This window comes from Esox lucius, chromosome 19 (assembly GCF_011004845.1).
Source record: "Esox lucius isolate fEsoLuc1 chromosome 19, fEsoLuc1.pri, whole genome shotgun sequence".
NCBI classification, from domain to species: Eukaryota; Metazoa; Chordata; class Actinopteri; order Esociformes; family Esocidae; genus Esox; species Esox lucius.
In genome coordinates this window covers 10,191,853-10,214,325 of record NC_047587.1, presented here as the reverse complement: position 1 = coordinate 10,214,325, position 22,473 = coordinate 10,191,853, and the positions used below count along the sequence as shown (strand labels likewise).

At 42.2% G+C, this 22,473-nt stretch overlaps 1 protein-coding gene and 1 non-coding gene across 2 annotated transcripts; both read left to right on the top strand.

Annotated features, from left to right (window-relative positions):
• The first annotated feature begins 7,886 nt into the window (after nt 1-7,886).
• eif4g2b (eukaryotic translation initiation factor 4, gamma 2b) lies at nt 7,887-22,212 on the top strand. Its single transcript, XM_010897845.5, has 22 exons — nt 7,887-8,105; nt 8,821-8,929; nt 10,115-10,173; nt 10,635-10,700; nt 11,554-11,679; nt 11,902-12,004; nt 12,141-12,272; nt 12,448-12,514; nt 12,635-12,786; nt 12,964-13,074; nt 13,213-13,395; nt 13,915-14,050; nt 14,247-14,422; nt 14,812-14,925; nt 15,449-15,577; nt 15,759-15,863; nt 15,979-16,194; nt 16,422-16,680; nt 17,443-17,647; nt 17,870-18,099; nt 19,720-19,841; nt 20,333-22,212. The coding sequence occupies exons 3-22, from the start codon at nt 10,133-10,135 to the stop codon at nt 20,396-20,398; spliced, it is 2,739 nt and encodes a 912-aa protein (XP_010896147.2). The 5' UTR covers nt 7,887-8,105; nt 8,821-8,929; nt 10,115-10,132; the 3' UTR covers nt 20,399-22,212.
• LOC114829628 lies at nt 15,167-15,370 on the top strand. Its single transcript, XR_003777514.1, has one exon. It is a non-coding gene; the product is annotated as a small nucleolar RNA SNORD97 (small nucleolar RNA).
• Nucleotides 22,213-22,473: the final 261 nt, after the last annotated feature.

The following is a 22,473-nucleotide window of genomic DNA, read 5'->3' as shown; positions in this document are numbered from 1 at the left end:
ACGGACAATTCCGGTCTCAGCCCCAGTATTGAATAAACCTGTTAACAAGTAGCAACAACGTTTAAAGGCAAGCCTGTTGCCACAAGTCTGGACCTCTCAACCCCAGAGATCCTAAAGCACGCGGCTGTACCTGTCACGAGCATGGCACACTCCTGTGATACGGGAGGCTTGTTATTCAGCGGCAACATTTGTGCTGTTATGTTTTTCAGCAATTATGGTAGCCTCTGTGATTTGCTGATAGCTCATTAACCATAGCGCAGGTGGATCAATAGACTGACTGGCAGGTTCAATAGATCCATTGACTATGAATTCCGGATATTATGGTTTGTTTGCAAACAGGAAAAATAGTTTCTAAAAGTGAAATGTAGAAACGCTAGTATTTACATCTGGTGATGAGATTTTGATGCTACATAATATGGTAACACCATATAAATGTATAGGTAAATAAAGCAGTTGCAACATCTTCTTTAACACAGCCATTCGTTAACATTGCACTTCTAGAGTTTGGGTAATTACATATTGAACCCAAACCTTAAACACACAAACATTATGCTCAACCCTAACCTTGAATTAAGACAAAACAATCCTGAATATTTAATATCATTTTGAGTTAGTGACTGTGTTATTTAGAGGAAAATGCCAGACATAGCCTAACTCAGTGATATACACATCTAACATTGAAAGTAGGTTTCCATTTGCTCTGACAAATATGTGGCAACAAGGGGAGTCTTCAATTTGATTGAATCCCTCAATAACATAGTCTATTACATAGACAAAAAATGTAGGTCTTCTCCAGAGCGTCTCGTGTCAATTATTGGTTGCATGCATTCAGTAACTATAACACGTTACATTACATCTACAATGGCATACATAGATAGTGGGACAGTGATAAATTTTTTAACTCTTTCATCTCTCTCAAGAAATTTAAAAGATACTGATGAGATTAGTGACTACATAATATACTTACAACAAACTAATATGTATATTTCTCAGAAGAATGTATTTTCTTCAGGACCGCTTGTGTCACTCTTCTTACCCTTAATGTTTTCTTCTCCTCCATCTTTCTCCTCTTTTCTTCACTCATCTTCCCTTTCTTCATTTCCTACGCTTTACCTTTGACCCTCACTCATCTACACTCAACGCTTCTCTCGCTTAACACCATTCATTTTAACATTTTCTTCTCTAATCTTTCTCTTTTCTTCACTTGTCTTTCTTCCATTCCTACGCTTTACCTTTCCACCAACCTCCAACAGATTCCCATTGCTTTTGCCTTATGTTTGTATTTTATCTCAAAAGCATTGTTTGGTATAAATTGTCAGGCTCTGTAATCATATCTTTACCTTTGCTCCTCTGTCTTCACTCTTCTTCCTATCCAGTCTTCCTCCTCTCATTCCTCTTCACGCTCTAACAAAAAACTTTTTGCTCATGCTATCCATGAAAATTTCAAAATATATCCTCATACTACTTATTATAATGCCAAACCATTAAAATTGTAATCTACAACTAAATATTCTCATTAACTGTGCATTCATTTAATATAATCGTATTTTAAAAATAGCCCGCCCACTGCATGTTTACATGTGTCAGTTTTTTTAACCGGTTGGTTTTACATTCGCAAAGAAAAACAGATCAAGACAGTAACATTATAAAGACATGTTTATAACAGATAACTGGACACATGTTAGGTCTAAAAAATGTATGTAGTAGTTGATTTTTGATTGTAGTGATAAACATAGTTGTAATCATAGAGTAAAACAAGCGTTTGCTTAAGTAGTAAAGACACCAGCATTGTGATGATGAGCATTCGGTGACCTGGGGGTGTAGGCATTACTGATTCAAATGAACAAAAATCTTTTTACTGAACGACTTGACAAGATCCAAGTCCGTAGAAAGACTCCATCACTACCCCTGGCTGCAGTGTGCGGCTCCGAGCGAGGTTCAATGTGAGTGTTTGACTCCGCCCACATTTGACCCCTCCCGCAGTGTTTTGGTGTCCATCTGAGGTTTGACAGTCCCACACTGAATAAAAACACACGTTTGTGTAAGGCACACATTGAATACAAACAAATTTCATTTTTCAAGATAATAATAAATATTATATTAAGTTTTACCAGCACAGGTAACTTTCTTTGCTTCATGCTATGTTTCAGACAAGATACTGATATTTTTGTAGCATACAACAGAATTTTTATGTAATTTACTGAAAAGTATATTATTTTCCATATACACTGATCAGCCATAACATTATGACCACCTGCCTAATATTATGTAAATCCCCCTTTTGCCTCCAACATCCCTGACCCGTCGAGGCATGGACTCCACTAGACCTCTGAAGGTGGGCTGTGGTATCTGGCACCAAGACGTTAGCAGCAGAACCTTTCAGTCCTGTGAGGTGCAACGTGGGGCCTCCATGGATCGGACTTGTTTGTCCAGCACATCCCACAGATGCTCGATTGGACTGAGATCTGGGGAATTCGGAGGCCAAGTCAACACCTTGAACTCGTTGTTGCGTTCCTCATACCATCCCTGAATGATTTTTGCTTTGTGGCAGGGCACATTCTCCTGCTGAAAGAGGCCAATGCCATCAGGGAATAACATTGCCATGAAAGGGTGCACATGGTCTGCAACAATGCTTAGATAAGTGGTACATGTCAAAGTTACATCCACGTGAATGGCAGGACCCAAGGTTTCCCAGCAGAACATTGCCCAAAGCATCACACTGCCTCCGCCGGCTTGCCTCCTTCCCACAGTGCATCTTGGTGCCATGTGTTCTCCAGGAAAGTGACACACACACACCTGGCCATCCATGTAATGTAAAAGGAAACATGATTAATCAAACCAGGCCACCTTCTTCCATTGCTCCCTGACTGGTCTGCGGCTACACAGCCCCATACCCAACAATCAGCAATTTGAGCTACAGTAGCTCGTCTGTTGGATCGGATCTTCACTCCCCACGGGCATCATCAATGAGCCTTGGCTGCCCATGAACCTGTCGCAATTTCAACACGTTTCCTTCCGTCACACTAAAAAAGGAAGTACTGAGCATAAAGCTTATAAGACATTACAATAATTGTTTTTGAGCGTCCGCATTTTTAAATAACATTAGAAAAGGTGCCATTTGAAATTTTATACCCTAGGGGTATAAATACTTTGGAATCGATTAGATTGGTTAAAAGATTGGTTAATGGAGAAAGAAATATCCGAATTTACAATTTAATTGTTGAATCAACAGCCCCATTCAGAGTGCATTGCTGAGCAGTTGTGCGTGTGTGTGTGTGTGAGTGCGTGCACGTGCGTAAAACAAGTTTGTGCGTGTGTGACTATGCATTCAGAATGTCTAACAAAATCAATAATTATGTGATCATTGATCAGTGTGAAATATGCTATTGTCCTTCCTGACAGCAGTTCTCTAAATCCAAGCTATAGTCAAAGTGAGATCACATCGATTCCAGCCATGCTCTATATAATTCAGCCGTGCTGCTCAGTCTCATCCAGCATTGAAAAGATTACCCTCAGGGGGAAAAATAAAAGTTTTTCTGCAGTAGTGTCTTCATAGCTCATCATGAGGACAAGAGCACTATCTCTACATACCGCAGAAATATCAGTATGGATTTACAGCTAATTAAAGCTTTAACCACTTTTTACCATACAAACAGCTGGGAGGGCACAGACACAACATTACAACTCCTAGAAAAACAGCAGTGTGTCTGCAGGTAGGAGAGCAGACCAATGGCTGACTGACGCTGACGCCACTCACGCCAGACTTCACACGCAGCGATGGGTATATCCCCAATAACAACGCACAGCTGGCATATGGACGTCCCTGACAAAGGGACGGACATAGTCAGATATCACGCCTCCTTTCCTAGATTCTATCCACTCACAGTTACTTGTGGCCAGTTGAAAATGACAGCTTGTTGCCTATTGTGATTTAGTTATAGGAATATTTTTGCCATGCTCCTGTTTACGAGCACTCACAGCCATTGAACTTTTCTATATTATTCTGCTCCTGGATGGCTGGAACACGCGCACATTGTTTAATTGTACGTAGTAGTTAATTGCGCTCACCTGGTGCTCCAGGTCTAGCATAGTCCTTGTTTTGGCAGTCCAGGACCAAAGTTGAATCGCTGTGTAACAGTTCACTTATGCAACAGGCTGAAAAAGAACCACAACCAGATGGTGAGAGGAGATGTGAAGGTGGACTCTTTTTTTTAATTATTGATTTGAAAAGCAAATTAACATGGAATGGGAAAGTTTTGTCCAGAGGCTGCATTTCAAAATGTGTATTCTATCTAGACTGTACAGCAAGTGCAGGGGTCACTTGTAATTTGTCTTGGTATCTTATTGTTCAGATTGGAAACATCTTCATGCCATTTAGTTTACATGAATAGCTGACTAGCATAACAAAAAGGTAATGCTAATTATGTTATTTGTAAGTATGGTTATTCTAAGTATTGTTTAAATGTGGCTGATTTTAAATCATTTTTCACATTTAAGTTTAACTTTTCCAAAGCCCTAGGACCAAGTCTCAAGGAGCCTAAACTGTGAGATTTATTTTTAAAAAATCCATGAATACATGTTTTTATCTTTGCTTTTCCTTTTGGGGTTTTTAACAGTTTAGTCATTTAAGCATTTATACTCATTGTTTGTCACTGACTTTTCATTGCTTTTTTCTGTAAGGAAATTGTGACACACCCCTTTCCAAAACATGCCACGTACAGTAAATAAAGACAGAATTCAATCTCATTTGTCCTCTGTTAATACAGTACATCTCCCTGCGTGTAACTCTGTGAATGTCTTTGTTCCTCTGTCAGGGAAAGGTGTGGAGTCATTGATTCAAACCGTGGGTCTTGTTCCTTATAGGAAAGAACAAGACACAGCTACAAAAAGTACAACAGACAAGCATGCGTTTTGAGTCAGTGGAGGGATTGAGAAGGTAATGGGATTCAGGGGACCTCCAGTGGAATTCTAGTGGAGGACAGAGGGAGAAAACACTTTTCCATGCACCCCCCAGACCCATCTCCTGTGCACAGCCCTCTTCAGATCACCCCACAGATGTTCAATTGGATTAAGGTCTGGGCACTGGCTGGGCCATTCCAAAATGTTAATCTTCTTCTGGTGAAGCAATGCTGGATTTGGATGTGTGCTTTGGGTCATTGTCGTGCTGAAAGGTGAACTTCCTCTTTTGGAAACTTCAGCCGGGCTTGGATGTTTTTCTTTGTAAGAAAAGGCTTCCGTCTTGCCACCCTACCCCATATCCCATTCATATGAAGATTACAGGAGATTGTCACATGTAGCACACAGCCAGTACTTGCCAGAAATTCCTATAGTTCCTTTAATGTTGCTGTAGTCCTCTTGGAATACAGTTTTCTCCTCGTCTTTTCATCAATTTTGGAGGGACGTCCAGTTCTTGGTAATGTCTCTGTGGTGCCATATTTTCTCCACTTGATGATGACTGTCTTTACTGTTCCATGGTATATCTAATGCTTTGGAAATTATTTTGTACCTTTCTTCTGACTGATATTGTTCAACAATGAGATCCCTCTGATGCTTTAAAAAGCTCTCTTTTGCTCTGAGATGCAACTAAGAAAATGTCAGGAAAATCCTACTGGAACAGCTGAACTTTATTTGTGATTAATCAGAGTCACTTTAAATGATGGCAGGTGTGTAATGACTAATATTTAAAATGAGTTTGAATGTGATTGGTTAATTCAGAACACAGCCACATATCCAGTTATAAGATGGTGTGCACACTTATGCAACCAGATTATTGTAAGGTTTTTATTTTTCATTTTTCCCCCTCGAAGATTTCAGGTTGTTTTTCAATTGAATTGTTCACATTATAGGTCACATTAAAAGTGGAAAAAGTTCTGACATGATTTATCTTTGTTTCATTCTTTTACATCACAAAACCTGGCATTTTAACAGGGGTGTGTAGACTTTTTATATCCACTGTATATACACTAGTCTGCCACTTTTAGCACATGAAGACTGCATAAGCACCTTTGCAGTCTTGTTGGTCTGATGCACTCTAGTAATGCTCCAGCCAAGAATATAGGTGACTGATTTGCATGAAGCCTCTTAAGGTGAATTTGTACATGATCAAAATGTGTGCATGAATTGTGTAGATTTGTTTTGTTTTTGGGTGTTGGTGCTTCGACAGGGTATTTCGGCAGTTTGCAAACATTTTAAATGTTCTGCCTTCCTTTTGTTTCCCTAAAGTTCCAGTACTATGGATTGTCAGAGGTTCATGCACCTTCCTTCATCCCAGGGTAATTTTACCGCTCCCCCTCCTCTTCACTTTTTTTTCACAGCAAAAGATAAGAAGTAAACGAGCACACCACATTCGACAGCATGAGAAAACGGTCCAGTGCACGGAGCATATAAACCAGCCTTTAGACCAGGGCCAGGCCCCACCAAGCTATGCGATAAACATTATACTGTATAGATCTTATCCCTTTTCTGAGTCTAAAGCCATAGCCAAATGGATTGATAGTTACCAACTGACACAAAAACACACAACAAATGTCAGATTAGGGTTAGGGTCTTTATTTAATTTCGGACTCTTCAATTCCACTTTTTTGCAATTAAATCTAAAAGTTGTTAATTACTTTTCTGTAAAGTCATGTGTGTAAAAATAGTGTGATTAAAACCGAATCCATTGTAAAATCACCAGTTACACATACAACAAATTAGGACCATCTATTTTATTTTCAGAAATCCATTTCACTATTCTCAACATTTTAGACTACAATGATAGTTAATTATCCCTGTTAAAGCTTTTAATTTAGCTGGAGATTTCACTGGAACCGTGACCACGTTTCAAGGTTTATTTGTCAAATGCACCAAACAACACAGCATCATCCTTCCCAACAAAATTCTTGTGACATGGCACCCAACAAGTACTTATTGAGAGGTAAGAAGAAGAGTATGTAAGCAAAAATATAGCTAGACAGAAAATAATAATAAAATAAAGCAAGAATATACAGTACATAACACTGTACACTAGCAGCAGTTAAAAAGAGTACTGCAAACTAGCAGTAGTGTACTAAACATTTTAGTATTTAAATTATAGATACAGCAAGTCTGGCAGTAATATACATGCTGCTGTAGTCCTGAGGCAGCAATATGAAAGACTAGGATGGCGAGTGTGAACAATGTGGTAGAAGTATTGAATGTTATAGATACATATGAATGTAATATGCTTATGAATGGAACATGTAAGAGAATATTCTAATGCCCATTAAGTGTACCTGAAAGGACATCAGAGCATCTGGAATGGTCGTTTGTGATCAGTATAGATGAATCAGTGTGATCATGGATCAGTGTTGCTGGTTGAGGAGCCTTATGGCCTGAGGGGAAAACTGTGAGTCTGGAAGTGCTTGCCCCGCAGCTCCGGGTAGCGTCTACCAGACGGTAGCAGTGTGAACAGACTGTGTGGCTTTGATCTGTGATTATGTTCCGTTCTACTCAATCAACGACGTTTAGTTATTATACATCTTTTATTTGTATAACTAATATTATAGTATTAATCTATATCTAACAATGTATTTTATTGCATCTAATATTGGTACATTATCGCCACCTACTGTGCTGGAGTGTGAGAAAGAGTTCACAATATATCTCCTTTCATAACCACTTAAATAATATATTTACCCTCCTGAAAACCCGTTTCCTGCACTGCGGCTGAATGAAAAACACGTCAATCAACTGCAGGGGGTGGTTATCTTTATTTTATTTTCACTCTGATTGGGGAATTTTAATTTATGGCTCCGCCTTCAGATAAGTTCTTAGTTGTGATTCGCTAAAAGAAACATAGCAACGAATTGCGTGAACAATGCATATTGTGGAATTTCGGCCCCCTGCAGATGAGTGAAAGAATTACGTCGTATATAGGTCTTTTTACAATCTTCTAGCACGAAGTGGTAGCCGCTGTAGCTAGAAAGTGTACACATCACGCTAACGGTAGCTAGCTACTCTGCTGTATCTGATACCGCTGTCTGTCTGTCGATTTCAAGTTAGCGTACCTTTTTTTTTTTAAAAAGATTTTCTATTTCTTCTTTGGTAACCTACCAAAATACAAAACTGAAGTTCTTTTAGTAAAGGTAAGATTGCAATTTCCCTTCAAATTCGCACCCGTGTATCCAAAATGGCTACCCGAAGCTAGCTAGACAGCCTCGCCAGCTGATTGATTACTGCGTAAAATGGCGTCGTGATGGAATAACACGGTGATGATGTTAAGGCTGCCATGCGGTTACCGGCTTTTTAATCGACATTATTAAAATATGTCCACCATTGTACACTATGACAAAACACCGAATATTACCGAACATTGCTACTGTACTTTGTCGTACTACTCGCTACATAAGTACCCAACTATGTGCATCAAGCAAGGCTAACTTTTTGGTTAGCTAACGTGAAAGAAAAATAAGGCAGCTAACTTGTTACCAAATGTTTGGCATATTTGGGTAAAGCCATCATGAGCTATGTACAGTAATATCACATTTCTGACGCCACAGAAATAGTATATAACGTTTGCTACGCCTACGTAGTAATGAACAATCATGTATATTGGATAAATGGGTGAAGTAGTATTTCTGGTGAAAAATAAGAAAAACAATGCTGTGATTAGAAGATTGCCCCGTATCCAGCTAACGATTTTACGGAGGATAATTGGCTTGCTAGCTAGACGTTGCTTTGTTTCGCTTGACAAAGGAAGCAGTCGAATCCATTTTTACAGGCTAGCTAATTAGCTAGCCTTTGCAATCCTTTGTCATTGGTTTTACTAACATGATGCATATTTTTCTCTCCTACACACAGCACCGTTTTCCCCACCCTTCCCTATTATCATTATTCTTTTAAAGATTCATCGTTGTCAAGCCGCCAAAGTGGAGAGTGTGATTGCAGAAGGGGGTGCTTCTCGTTTCAGGTATGTTCTAACTTAGAAATCCTGTAGAAAATGATGGGACATTTTCAAACACTGGGGTTCTATCAACAGCCTCCTCTGCTGACCCCCGAGTTAATGGACGTACCTTATTGCATACTCATCTGTGCAGATATTAAACTACCTGTCTGCTATGGATTGGGATGCTGCTGGTCCTAAAATCTAGCCCCGGGCTGTTTGTAACGTCTGATATTCTAGCATAGTACAACAATCCAACAGCATAGTCTGTCCAAGAGAGATCTTTTAAACTAGGTCATGTCACTTGACATTGATGTTATCCAAAGGCTTTACGGTTTTGTCAACCACATTTCTATTGAACACTGTACAAAGCTTGTAGTCATGAGTAATGTTATAATTTGTGTAAGTAGAATTAAATGGCTCAGTCACAGCTGTTGGCAGGTGCATCTCCTCAAATGCCTCAGGTACTTCGTGGTAGTGGTGTGATGATAAGCTGAATGCCATGCCGAGTTTCAGGTGTCATGATCTTTAACTCCTTCTGCCATGCCAACAGTTGCTGTGATGAGGCAATGTAAGACATGCAAAACTGAATTCACAGAAATTACAGTTTGAAAGAGAACCAAAAAAAGATTTGTCTTGAAAATGTTTCGAAATGGAAGTCACTGCTGTCCGTTTTGACAGCAGAATACACATTTCTCATTTCTGACTCATTATTGCCGCAGTCTGTTATCAAGAAGATCTTGGCCTATCCTTTAAGAACAGTGCTATTGTGCGTGCGCGTGCGCAAACACCGCTTTCGAATGTTCCTAGTGCCAGCAATGTACCAGACACCATTGATTTAATAAGTGTATGTAGCTATTAGAGGCAGAGTTCGTAAATGCACTGCTGCTCTGAGCACTCGTCTGAATGGGCATGTTGTTTTACCAGCCAGCTCTCAGACAATCGACAGTGACAAATGTTTAGCGTCCTCTCTGTATGTTGGCCATGATATTTGGCTGCATTTATTTATTTTTCTTTTAATGTTTTTTTCCTCCCCGAAACACTACCATTTCAGGTGTACTGATATCCATAATTGCTTCACTGTATTGCAATGAATCATTGTTTATTTGGCCCTAGTGACTTATCCACCCAGGGGTAGGCTGTGTTGTTCCAAAAATGTGATCTGCATAATGTGATAATTAGTAATAACTTATGTACTTGCTTTCCATGAAGATTAAGACCGTGGATATTATGCAACAAGAATGGCTTCAACAATGCAAAAACAAGGAAAAGTGGGTTACTCTTTATGCTCCAAATGTTGAATGTGAAATACTGTCTTGAGTGTTTTGTTCCACAGTGGTGAAATCCTGTCAAATTGGGGATAATTGTGATTCCTGATTCTATGGATGAAGTCACTATGGTGATAACACTGTCCTATGTCAGTCCTTTGTGGTGTACTTTATTAATGGCCGATAGGCCTGTTTATTTCCAGATTTTCCTTTACAGTAACCATGGTAACTTTAGCATAAACTACATTGTAGGGCTAAACGAATAGATTACCTCCGAGCCTTGAATTGAAGTATAAGGCTCTGGATGCATTGACATATCTTGGGGACGGGCAACTAGCAGCACCTTTAGGTTACACTTACAGGACATTAATGGGCTCACGCTGCTGTTTTTTTCCAATTACACATTGACAATTCTTGTGCAATGCTCTTGCCTAATTAATGGAGTTCTTCTTCTATCCCGACAGTGCTTCTTCGGGGGGAGGAGGTGTTAGGGGTGCACCTCAGCACTATCCCAAGTCTGTCGGCAACAGGTAAGCCTACCTCACAGTGGGGGTGTGAGGGAGGACTAGGCATTTCTGTTTAGCAGTTGCGGTTGCTCATTGGCTAATGGCAAACAAGCCACTAACTATAAATTAGAAGTATACACATGAAGCTTGTTAGATTAGATTCAAATTTATTGTCATTGAACATGTTTGTTGTCATACAATGAAATTCAGGCTGACCAGAAGTGTGACTAGAAGAGGGCAGAAAAACAAGTATTAAGTTCATGAAGCAATTTGAGTATTTAATATAACCTATATAATCTGTTTGTGACTCTTTAAATAAGGGGTTGTACTAGTGGCCAGTACTTCTCATCCCACTCTCTGTGGTAATGTCATGGGCTTTTACTGTTAACTAAGAACACCACAAAATGCAGTAGCCAGTTCCTTTTCAGCTTTTTGGATTGCTCTGTGGGAACTTGTTTGTACAAAGAAGGGATGGTTTTATCATGGCACTTTCTCAAGGGTTATGAAACCCTTTATTGTCAAACTCAGAGGACTGGGCACATATCTGCCAGCTGGGAACATAATACAGAAATAGAACGATAGGCCTAACTATTGTGACTATTTCATTTTTGGGCGGGGGGTTGTGTATCTACCCTGCTTGCTGTAATACCGCCTGTGCCTCTCAAATGGAGCATTTGTATTCCAACAATGAATATGTGATTTATCATTTTGATTGTGAGTGTAGTTGGACTCCCAAGATCTTTTATGGGTGCAGTCTGAAAAGTTGTCCTCAATGTAATTGTTTGCCAGAATTGTAGTTTAGTGTCACTGTGATGTTCTGGTGTGAGTTGATGACTGTGTGCTGAGCTAAACACTCACCGGTCTCTGCTCCCTCCAGCGAGTTCCTGGGGAAAACCCCAGGGCACAGCGCTCCGAGATGGGTTCCTTCACGAAGCACTAGACGAGATGCCAACTCCAGCAATGAGAAAGAGCGACATGATGCAATCTTCAGAAAAGTGAGAGGGTAAGTGTCAGGAAATCTAGTTTGAGTGTCAGTTTGTTTAATCGTGATTGCGTTACTGATGTTCTCTGCATGTGGTTTGGTTTCAACAAGCTTTGCGTCTTTGGTGTTTGCATGGGCATATGCTTCTCTACAACTGGTGATGTTTACAAAAGCAAATGTATTTAGCCAAAGACTGCATGGACTCCTGACAGGACCTTTCCACTCTTCTTTTCCCCCCGTTAGCATACTCAACAAGCTCACGCCTGAGAAGTTTGACAAGCTATGCCTTGAGCTCCTGAATGTGGGCGTAGATACAAAACTCGTCCTGAAGGCGATCATCTTGCTGGTAAGTTTAGTGCTCTTACTGTTTCTTGTTAAGTTTGCCCTTAGTTAATAGCTCCCATGACTTCCAGGCTTCTTTCATGTATGACTCATGCTTTAATGTCTTGAAATAACCATGTTTTCTCCTCTCTCCCATCCAGATTGTAGACAAAGCCCTAGAAGAGCCAAAGTACAGCTCGCTCTATGCTCAGCTATGCTTGCGTTTGGCAGAGGATGCACCGAACTTTGATGGCCCTTCACCTGAGATCCAAACATCCCAAAAGCAGAGCACTGTAAGCATCACGTTTGGATGTGTGTTTTGTTCCCAGTTTTTCAGTGTACATTACTGTCTTGAAATATTTGTTGTAATTGAAACAACCTCTTCATGTATAAAATGCCTTTCCAGAATGTCACTAGGTCCAATTTTCAAACTCAAGTTTCCTGTAATTTTGTACTTTTCGCCCCCAGACCTTCAGAAGACTTCTTATTTCCAAGCTTCAAGATGAATTTGAAAACCGCAGCAGAAATGTTGAGAGTGAGTATGACCACCACCGGTACAGAGGGTGCCCCGTGTGTTGGGGGCCGTGTTGAATGGGGGTGCCCATCACCAGCCCACTCTGACTCACCACTGTATGTGCCGTCTTTCCTCCCCCAGTCTATGACAAACACGACAACCCGCTCACTTCTGAGGAGGAGGAGCAGCGGGCCATTGCCAAGATCAAGATGCTCGGCAATATTAAATTCATCTCGGAACTTGGCAAACTCGACCTCATCCATGAATCTATCCTTCATAAGTGCATCAAAACAGTACGTTCAGCTGCTACAGCCAAACGCTCTGGGAGTCTTGTACCTTTTGTTATTTATTTTTATCAGTTTGACAGCTTGAGATAAAACTCTGTTCTTGGATACAATTGTTCACTTCTGCTGGCATAGTTTGCCGCTTGCATAACGCTGTCTTTACACCCCCCCCACAAACACACACAGCTTTTGGAAAAGAAGAAGAGAGTCCAGCTCAAGGATATGGGGGAGGATCTGGAGTGCCTCTGTCAGATAATGAGAACCGTGGGGCCTAGACTTGACCATGAAAAAGCTAGGGTACGTTTGTCTGCCTGTCGGTCTGCCCTCTCACAAAACACCACTGTTCTTCTCCACAGTCTATGAAAAACGCCAGTGCCTTTGCTGCTTGTGATCTAGTGATCCTCAATAACAGCTTCGCATCCCTCATCTTCCCAGTCTTTAATGGACCAGTACTTCGGCCGTATGCTATCCTTAATGAACAACAAGGAGTTGCCTGCCAGGATCCGCTTCCTGCTACAGGACACAGTGGAGCTGCGAGACAACAACTGGGTTCCCCGCAAAGCTTTCATTGACAACGGGCCGAAGACCATCAACCAGATCCGCCAGGAGGCGGTGAAGGTGAGTCACAGTGGACAGAAATGGGAATGTGACCTGTGAGAGTCTAGTTCCGTCTGTGCTTCTGCCATTCATAGCATCCTCTCGCCTCGCCATTCACTCAAGGGGGAGGGGCATGCCGTAACTCTCCCCAGTCTATATACTTGGAGGTTAGGAAATGGGCCAAAATAATCAAGGAATAGAAAAAAGAAAGTGGCCTGTGTCTACCACTTTGTAAACGTTTAGTTATTTTACTGTCTTTGACCCTGTGACTCCCTATCTGTGGTCTTGGGGAAAGCTACAGTTGCTACAGAGACACATTTACCCTACCTGGTCTCTGTTTTAAAAGCATTTCACACTTTCAGATCTCCAGATTTCAGGATGTCCTAAATGACCACTCAACTTCAATGGTCCAACATCTATAAGTGATGGGTGATGGAGAATGTATAAAGCTAATGCCCCAGTAACTGTGTAGAATGTTTTCTCTAGGGCCTTTTTAAGCCCAGCTCCCTGGCGTATCTTATGTACCCACTCTCCTTCCAGGATCTGGGTGTGTTCATCCCAGCGACCATGGCTCAGGGGATGAGGATGGACTTTTTCCTCGAAGGCGCCTTCATGCCCAACCGGATGAAGATGGAGACCCTGGGGGGGTTGGCTGACATGTTCGGACAAATGCCAGGTAGGTCAGAATGTAGGTTGATGCGATGTTTGGGTCTTGTTTGTTTAACGCCTAGTTGTCCGACTGCTTCTGTGGCTCATTGATGACAACGACTAGTTGTCGATGATGCTAGGGCACTTGGCTCGGGTTACGTCCTTTGACCTGTTCCAGACGCCTGAATGACCTGTCGTGTCTCTGCTCCGTGACCTCTCTCCAGGTGGTGGGATCGGCACTGGCCCAGGGGTCATCCAGGACCGGTTCTCTCCCACTCTGGGGCGCCATCGCTCCAACCCGCTGTTCAACGTCAACGGACATGGCGGCCACAACGCAGCACCCCCGCCTCAGTCTCCGTTCGAAATGGGCGCCGGCAAGCCTTTCATCAAGTCAAACCAGGTCTGTTAGCTGCTCTGTCTTCATGAAAGTAGCAGCACATCGTTGGGGACCAATAACTAACCTTTAACTGGATTAATAACTCGCTAACTGGCAAAGAATATCAACAAATATGTTTTTGGTCTGAAAAGCACAACCACTCGTAGGTAGGAAAAACCCTTGTGGACTACTGTCAACAGAACTTCTCCTGTGTGCTCTGGCTCTGCCTACATCCCAATAAAACTCAATCTAGTAAAGTTCCATTGAGAAGGAACTTTGCCGACCTGAATCCTGCTTGGGTTGGTGTTTTTTCAGTAACACGGGAAATGAACAGGCATGCATGAATGCATCCAAGAGGAAACACTGCTTCCAGGTACATGTCCGTTAATGTTCCTTGTCTGGACGGTTTCTAGGTGCCGAATCAGCATTTTCAGAACCAGAACCACCAGGGTCAGCAGCAGCAGGTCCAGTCCAGCAAGGACATGCCTCCACGCTTCAGCAAGAAGGGACAGCTCAACCTAGATGAGGTATGACCCCAGCCCCAGCGGTTGGGTCAAATTCCTTGTCAGACAGAGGCTACAGAGAGCGTGTTAAACTGTTGACTGGTGTCCAGGATATTTCTAGTCTTGGACTGAAGTGCTTATAGGAGCATTTCCACAGAGTGGGCTGTCCAGGGCTACATCACTCTCTGTGAAAGCTACAAGCTACTTCATTTCTTACTGTAAAAGTTTTCCTTTGGTCCTCTCAAAGCAAACAGGCTATATAATCATGCCCGGTGATTATAAAAAGACGCGTTATTCTGAGGAATAAAACCTGATGCCAGTCCTCTTCTCCTCTTTCCCTCTTCTCCTACACCATCTCCTCTTTCCCTCCTCTCCTACACCATCTCCTCTCTTCCTCCTCTCGTACGCCATGTCTCTATCTTCGACTGGTATCTGGTCCGTTGAATGCGATTATGAGATATGAGGGCATGATCTCCTGCTCGTCTTCACATGTCTTTATCGAGACACCGTGCTAACAACTCTGCTTTGTCCTCCTCCCGCTCTGTAGATCAGCCTGCGACCGGCTCAGTCGTTCCTCCTGAATAAGAACCAGGTACCCAAGCTGCAGCCCCACATCCCCACCATGATCCCCCCCAGCGCCCAGCCCCCGCGTACCAACACCCCTCCCCTGGGGCAGGTAAGGATGGGCGGAGGACTCTTTCCCTTTAACATGCACACTTCCTGTGTTCCAACCAAAATTGTTGGAATTCCATTATTCGTAATTTTCCCCAACCCAGATTCCAACTTGGCTTTTTGGGGCTTCCCTTGTTGGTTGTTTGGTTTAACTGACCTGTACCCCCCCCCCCCCCCACCCCCAGTCTCCACAGCTCGGCCTCAAAAGCAACCCTCTCCCCATTCAGGAGAAACCTCAAAAGACCAGCAAAAAACCACCGCCGGCTAAAGAAGAGCTGCTTAAAATAACGGTAGGCAGCCACTCTGTCCGTCTGGGACTGACAAAAGGTCTCATGCCTCTGTGCAATTGTCTACTAATAGTATGATAATATTGCTAACATGGATCACTTACACATCCCCCATCAGGAGACTGTTGTAACGGAGTACCTGAACAGTAAGAACGTTGAAGAAGCTGTGACCAGCGTCAGAGACATGAAGGCTCCCAGGCACTTCCTGCCGGAGATGCTGAGTAAGATCATCGTCGTGTCTCTGGACCGGTCCGACGAGGACAGGGAGCACGCCAGCACGCTCATCCATACGCTACGCACAGAAGGCCTTGTCGCCGGAGAGAACTTCATGCAGGTAGGATACATTCTGCACAGCACAGTACAGCGAACTGCTGCATCGTATTCAGGTTGGAATGGGAACAATCTTAATGACTGTTAAGTTATAAAACTGTTAAAGAATAAAATAAAAAGGCTTTCACAGAGTTTAAGGTGGACTTGCGATTGTAGCTTTTGCATATTAAGGGGTTTACGCTTAAGCTTAACTTAAAAACAAATGTCCTTATCTTTTTCTGCCCCCATAAGGCTTTCCTTAATGTGCTAGACCAGTGCCCTAAGATCGAAGTGGACGTTCCCTTGGTCAAGTCCTACCTGGCCCAGTTTGCAGCACGGGCCGTTATATCTGAGCTGGTGAGCGTGGCCGAGCTGGCCCACCCTCTGGAGAATGGAACCCACTTCCCCCTCTTCCTGCTCTGCCTACAGCAGACCGCCAAGCTGAAAGACAAGGAGTGGCTCACTGACCTCTTCCAACAGAGCAAGGTCAACATGCAGAAGATGCTACCCGGTAGGTAGACAACCCTCCCTCTCCACACACCTCGACCCCCTCCAGAGGTGCTGTAGTGACAAAGTAGAAAGAATACAAGCGTTGCCCTAACGGCATCACTCCCCAACGCAATTATATTAAGGTGGGGATTCTGGATGTTTCTAATAGAAGTTGTTCACATCGAATTTGCTTGACTTTTGAAAAAACATGACAGATGTCATGCCAAAGTTATCTTCCTGCCAAAATGGTGCCTTTATAACAAGAAAAGGAACATTTTAACTTTGCAAAGTCATGTCCCTCAACCTGTTGACCTAAAATAATATAACTTTTGTATATATGCCTCTTCTCCCAAGGAATCATTTTCCACAGTTTTAGATTTTCTGCCATTTTGAATTGTGCAACACTTAAAGCACAAATCTTCTGGCATTCGACGACCGACAAAATGTTGTATTAGTACATCAAACAAAATGGCCGCCATTGACCAGTACCTTTGTTTTGGCCAGACCTGGTACATAAATGCAATGATATTCCATTGTTAATGTGTTTATGTAGTAACATTGATTACACTGGCTCTGTTTTTCTACGTTCTGAGCTATTTGACTGTGATAAAATTTCAACACTTTCTCATTGAAGTGAGTCTTGCTAATATGTGCTATTTTAGTCTAAGGTTAACGGTGTCTTACTTGGGGGACAATGCTAACTGTATTCTTGTTGGAGACTGTATCGCATTCACCTTCTATGGCAGTGATGCTATGGCTAAAGTGACTGCTTTCTGTGCATCAGAGATTGACCAGAACAAGGACCGGATGTTGGAGATCCTGGAGGGTAAGGGCCTGAGTTTCCTGTTCCCCTTGCTGAAGTTGGAGAAAGACCTGCTCCTGCAGATAAAGGCAGACCCATCACCTCAGGCCATCTACAAGTGGATCAAAGATAACATCTCCCCCAAGCTCCACACAGACAAGGGCTTTGTCAATATCCTCATGACCAGGTAGGTGCTGCTGAACCTCCAGGATGGTGACTGATTTTATCTTTTAGTCTGGGTTGTACTTGATCATTCCTGTCCATTTATTTTGCTCACTCACTGATCCATTTATTTTGCTCACTCACTGACTCACTGAAAGGCACAAACAAATGAACAGAATGTAGACCGCGCTAATGCTTCCGCAAAAAAACCATTCTTCCTGTTCATGTAACGTGTTGGCCCTGTCAGCTTCCTGCAGTACATCTCTGGGGAGCTGGGTTGTGTGGAGAAGGACGAAGAGGGCAGTGGTGGGGAGGAGCAGGCAACAGGACCCTCCAAGGAGCAGCTGGACCAAGAGAAGCAGCTGCTGCTGGCCTTCAAACCAGTGATGCAGAAGTTCCTGCATGACCAGCCCCAGCTGCAGGTCAGTGCCCTGTACGCCCTGCAGGTGCACTGCAACAGCTATCACTTCCCCAAAGGTAGGTCACCGAAACCGTTTGTCCCGTCAACAGCATTCTGTCGGAGACTAAACTGTGGCTCTGGGTAAAATCCCTCCAAGCAGTCAATGGTCACAATGTCATGGCTGTTTAAAACTATGCCTTTTTTCTGGTATTTATGTATTTCTTTTATGGGGGCGGGGGTCGTCAAGGTTTTGTGTCACGTGTAATCGCAGTTGACTGACCTCATAGGGTCTACTGTTGGTTGTCAAGGTTTTATTTCCTTTTTAGAAATGGCAGACGTTTAAAAGCCATCCAAACACTTGGCCTCTTGTTAAAGCCTGTAGGTTTCTTGGATTGTTCTATACATATTTCAGTGTTGCTCTAACACCATAATCAACTGTAAAAAAAGAGCGTGGTCTCAACTTGAATTCCCTGTATATACATCCATACATCAAATAAAGTTTTTAAATATACACAGATCAGCCATAACATTATATATACTGACAGGTGAAGTGAATAACACCCATAATCTCGTTATCATGGCACCTGTCAGTGGGTGTGATGCATTAGGCAGCAAGTGAACATTCTGTCCTCAAAGTTGATGTTAGAAGCAGGAAAACATGTCAAACGTAAGGATCTGGGCGACTTTGACAAGGGTCAAATTGTGATGGCTAGACGACTGGGTCAGAGCATCTCCAAAACTGCAGCCCTTGTGGGGGTGTTCCCGGTCTGCAGTGGTCAGTACCTATCGAAAGTGGTCCAAGGAAGGAAAAGCGGTGAACCGGCGACAGGGTCATGGGCGACCAAGGCTCACTGATGCACGTGGGGAGTGAAGGCTGGCCTGTGTGCTCCGAACAGAGAGCTCAAATTGCTGAAAATTCTGGTTCTCATAGAAAGGTGTCAGAACACACAGTGCATCGCAGTTTGTTGCGTAGCCGCAGACCTGTCAGGTTGCCCATGCTTTTCCCTGTCCACTGCTGATAGCACCTACAATGGGCATGTGAACATCAGACCTGGACCACAGAGCAATGGAAGAAGATGGCCTGTTCTGAAGAATCACGTTTCCTTTTACGTAATGTAGATGGCCGGGGTCTTTGGGTCCTGCCATTCATGTAGATGTTACTTTGACACGTACCACCTACCTAAGCACTTTTGGCAACGGTATTCCCTGATAGCATTGGCCTCTTTCAGCAGGATAATAATTCACCCTACCACAAAGCAAAAATGGTTCAGGAATGGTTTGAGGAACACAACGAGTTCAAGGTGTTGACTTGGCCTCCAAATTCCCCAGATCTCAATCCAATCGAGCATCTGTGGGATGTGCTGGACAAACAAGTCAGATCCATGGAGGCCCCACCTTGCAACTTACAGGACTTAAAGGATCTGCTGCTAACGTCTTAGTGCCAGATACCACAGCACACCTTCAGAGGTCTAGTGGAGTCCATGCATCGATGGGTCAGGGATGTTTTGGTGGCAAAAAGGGGGACCTACACAATATTAAGCAGGTGGTCATAATGTTATGGCTGATCGGTGTATAAGGAAAAGTAATATACCACATGGGGGCAGTTAACTCTTTGTCGACATTAAGTAGATATATAACCAGCTGTGTCTGTCTGCATGCTGTGTAGCGTTGTAATGCCTTTTGTGGTTCTATTTCAGGCATGCTGCTTCGCTACTTTGTTCACTTTTACGACATGGAGATCATTGAAGAAGAAGCCTTCCTTGCATGGAAAGAAGATATTACCCAAGAATTCCCTGGAAAAGGAAAAGCTTTATTCCAGGTAATCATGTCTTTATGCTAACCGAGCACCATGAAGTTGTTTGGTACTGTGGTTTCCTGTTTATAAACCGCGACTTATACAGAGTTTGAAAACATTTTCAACCACAGATGTTAATGCATGGGTGTGGCTAATACACGTAAAAAATTTTAAAACCGTTTCCACTGGCAAACTTTTTCACAGATGATTGCTTGACGACAGAGGTCTCAGAAACCCATGTAGCAAATATGATTCATTTGGCATTGCAGGGTTTTCAAAAATATCTTCAACAAGTACATTTTGGTAGTGCCCTATGACATATGTTTACTACTAATGTACGAGTCATAACTCTCCGGGAAAACATGGGTTTATATATGGGTGCGGTTAATACTCGGGTTTGTATACACACAAAGCTGTAAAATTAATGGTGCGTTTTATACACGGTGTGGGTAATAAATGGGAGATTACGGTAGATTCTCAGTGGATTAACCCCACCTAACCATCTCTCCTATTAGGTAAACCAGTGGCTAACCTGGCTGGAAACCGCTGAAGAAGAAGAATCAGAAGAAGAGGCCGACTGAGATATCTACCATCTAAAACTGTCAGGCTCCATAGAGTAGAGAAACATACCTTGACAAACAGTACAGCCAGTTATCTATTACCACCACCCTCGCCACTTATTGAACTGGCATCTAACCACTGCCAGAGATCGCTGCCAGAGACCGCTTATGTCCTGCTATATTATGTCAAGCATGTTATCAGGGCATGGTAGATAAACCATCTGTCTTCTATACCGGCTACTGAAGCCTTCTGTATTATAGGCTGAGAAGTACCTTTTTGTTTTATGGTTACATATTTTTTTTTTGGTTTCTTGTCCTGTTTCTGCAGTATGAATTTAATGTAGGTTTATGGACTGGCTCAAAGTACTTCAAGTACTTGTTGTTTTGTGCTCACTGTAACAATGTAGTCAGTTTTGCTGTATTTACTCACTGTGAGTGACACAAGTATTGCCGTTCCACTCTTATTTATCCCATTTGAAGAAATGGCTTGAATTTTGAGACCCTTATTAACCCTCAATATTTTTTGGAAAGGCCATCCAAAAGATTTCCAATAGTCATCATAATCTAAATGGACTTTGTGCTTGGTCTGGACAAGCTTTTCTGAAGTTTATTCTGTTTTATTTTTAAACCAAAGTGCTCTTCAATGCCCTGTCGCGGATGTGGAGCATGTTACATTTAGTGTATGAGTGCTCTATTCCTTCCATGCAAGGCTATAGACTTAAGATTCACACCAGAGCCATCTATTGAGAGAGTTTGGCCAGGTTTTACAACGGCCGCCATGTTAGCACCTTTTATTCTCAGTATTTCTAAACACAATAAAATGAGAGCGTCTCTAGAATTCCCTATAAAACGACCTGCTGTGAACAAGCCAATCTGAGAAGTGAAATTGAAGGCATCTTCATTGATTCACCTTTATGATCATGTTTCCAAGTTTGTACAATGTTGTGGTTTTAACCAAATTGCCTGTATGCTCTTCATCAGATATCTTAGTCAGTTTTGAAACCGATCAGGAGTAGCCGATACAATGCGGTAGTGTCAGTTATCAGTAGCTAAGGAAGAGGGACGCTCTCCACGTTCAGGCAGAAGCCGCATTGGCCAAACTCTCTATAAATGACACACTGGTACCGGAGCGGTTGCAATACTCTGTCATACTTCAATTAGATAGAATCGTATAAACTGTACGTCAATGATAGGTGTGGCTGCTGTGACGTTTCAAAAAAGCTGCCCGTGTTTCTACCTCTTAGTTAGATGGTCTTTGTGTTCTGCTGAGGTACAGAAGATCGCCTTTAGAGGAAGACATTCTAGAAAGCCCAATGCAGTAGTCTGCTTGAAAAATCCTGGTCTACTTGCACAATGCAAACCCTCAGTTGGACTTCCCATGAAGCTCCTTTTTATGTGGTTAACGAGTGTTAAAGACAAAACAAAAACTACACAAAACATTGCATTGATAAGTCATTTGTTGACTACCTTTATGTCTGTACCTGACTAAAGGCAGAGTTCAGGAATATCTCCCCTGCATATTGAATTTGTTAGTCTATACAATTTGTAACCAAGTTAATTTTATCCTGACTTAATCAGCTAATAAACGTTTATGAATTAAAGTAATCTTGAAATCATCCCTTTGTATAATGGAAAAATGGCTTGGCAGAGTGCTAACAAGTCTTTATAATGAAATAAAGTGTTAACTTTGCCAGACTAGCCGATGTGCTCTCAAGCCGTTTGTATTTAGAAAACAATGGATTCTAAATCATGTTGTAAGGTTGTATTCAAGTGAGGAGTGTTGTGCAGCGATATTGCATAACCGTCAATAAACAAAACTACTTGAGCACTGGAAAGTGTTTTTGTCTTCTGCTTTTTAATACAAAATGTTTCAAATGTCTTTACAAAGGGTTTTCATTTTCTCATGCCTATTGTAATTTAATGTTGCATAAGTTACATTTCACATTCTCTTGGTAGACGCCTGACAGAAGTAGTTGCGTGTTGCTTGTAGGTAATACAGTTGAAGTCGGAAGTTTACATACACTTAAGTTGAAGTCATTAAAACAAATGTTTCAACCAGTCCACATATTTCATGTTAACAATACTTTTGACAAATC

Bases quoted from the DNA above. Each gene is read 5' to 3' on its own strand.
- eif4g2b (XM_010897845.5), top strand. From the start codon at position 10,133: ATGCAACAAGAATGGCTTCAACAATGCAAAAACAAGGAAAA. The intron at 12,005-12,140 runs GTAAGTTTAGTG...TCTCCCATCCAG, and splicing joins TGAAGGCGATCATCTTGCTG to ATTGTAGACAAAGCCCTAGA. The intron at 17,648-17,869 runs GTAGGTGCTGCT...TGGCCCTGTCAG, and splicing joins GTCAATATCCTCATGACCAG to CTTCCTGCAGTACATCTCTG.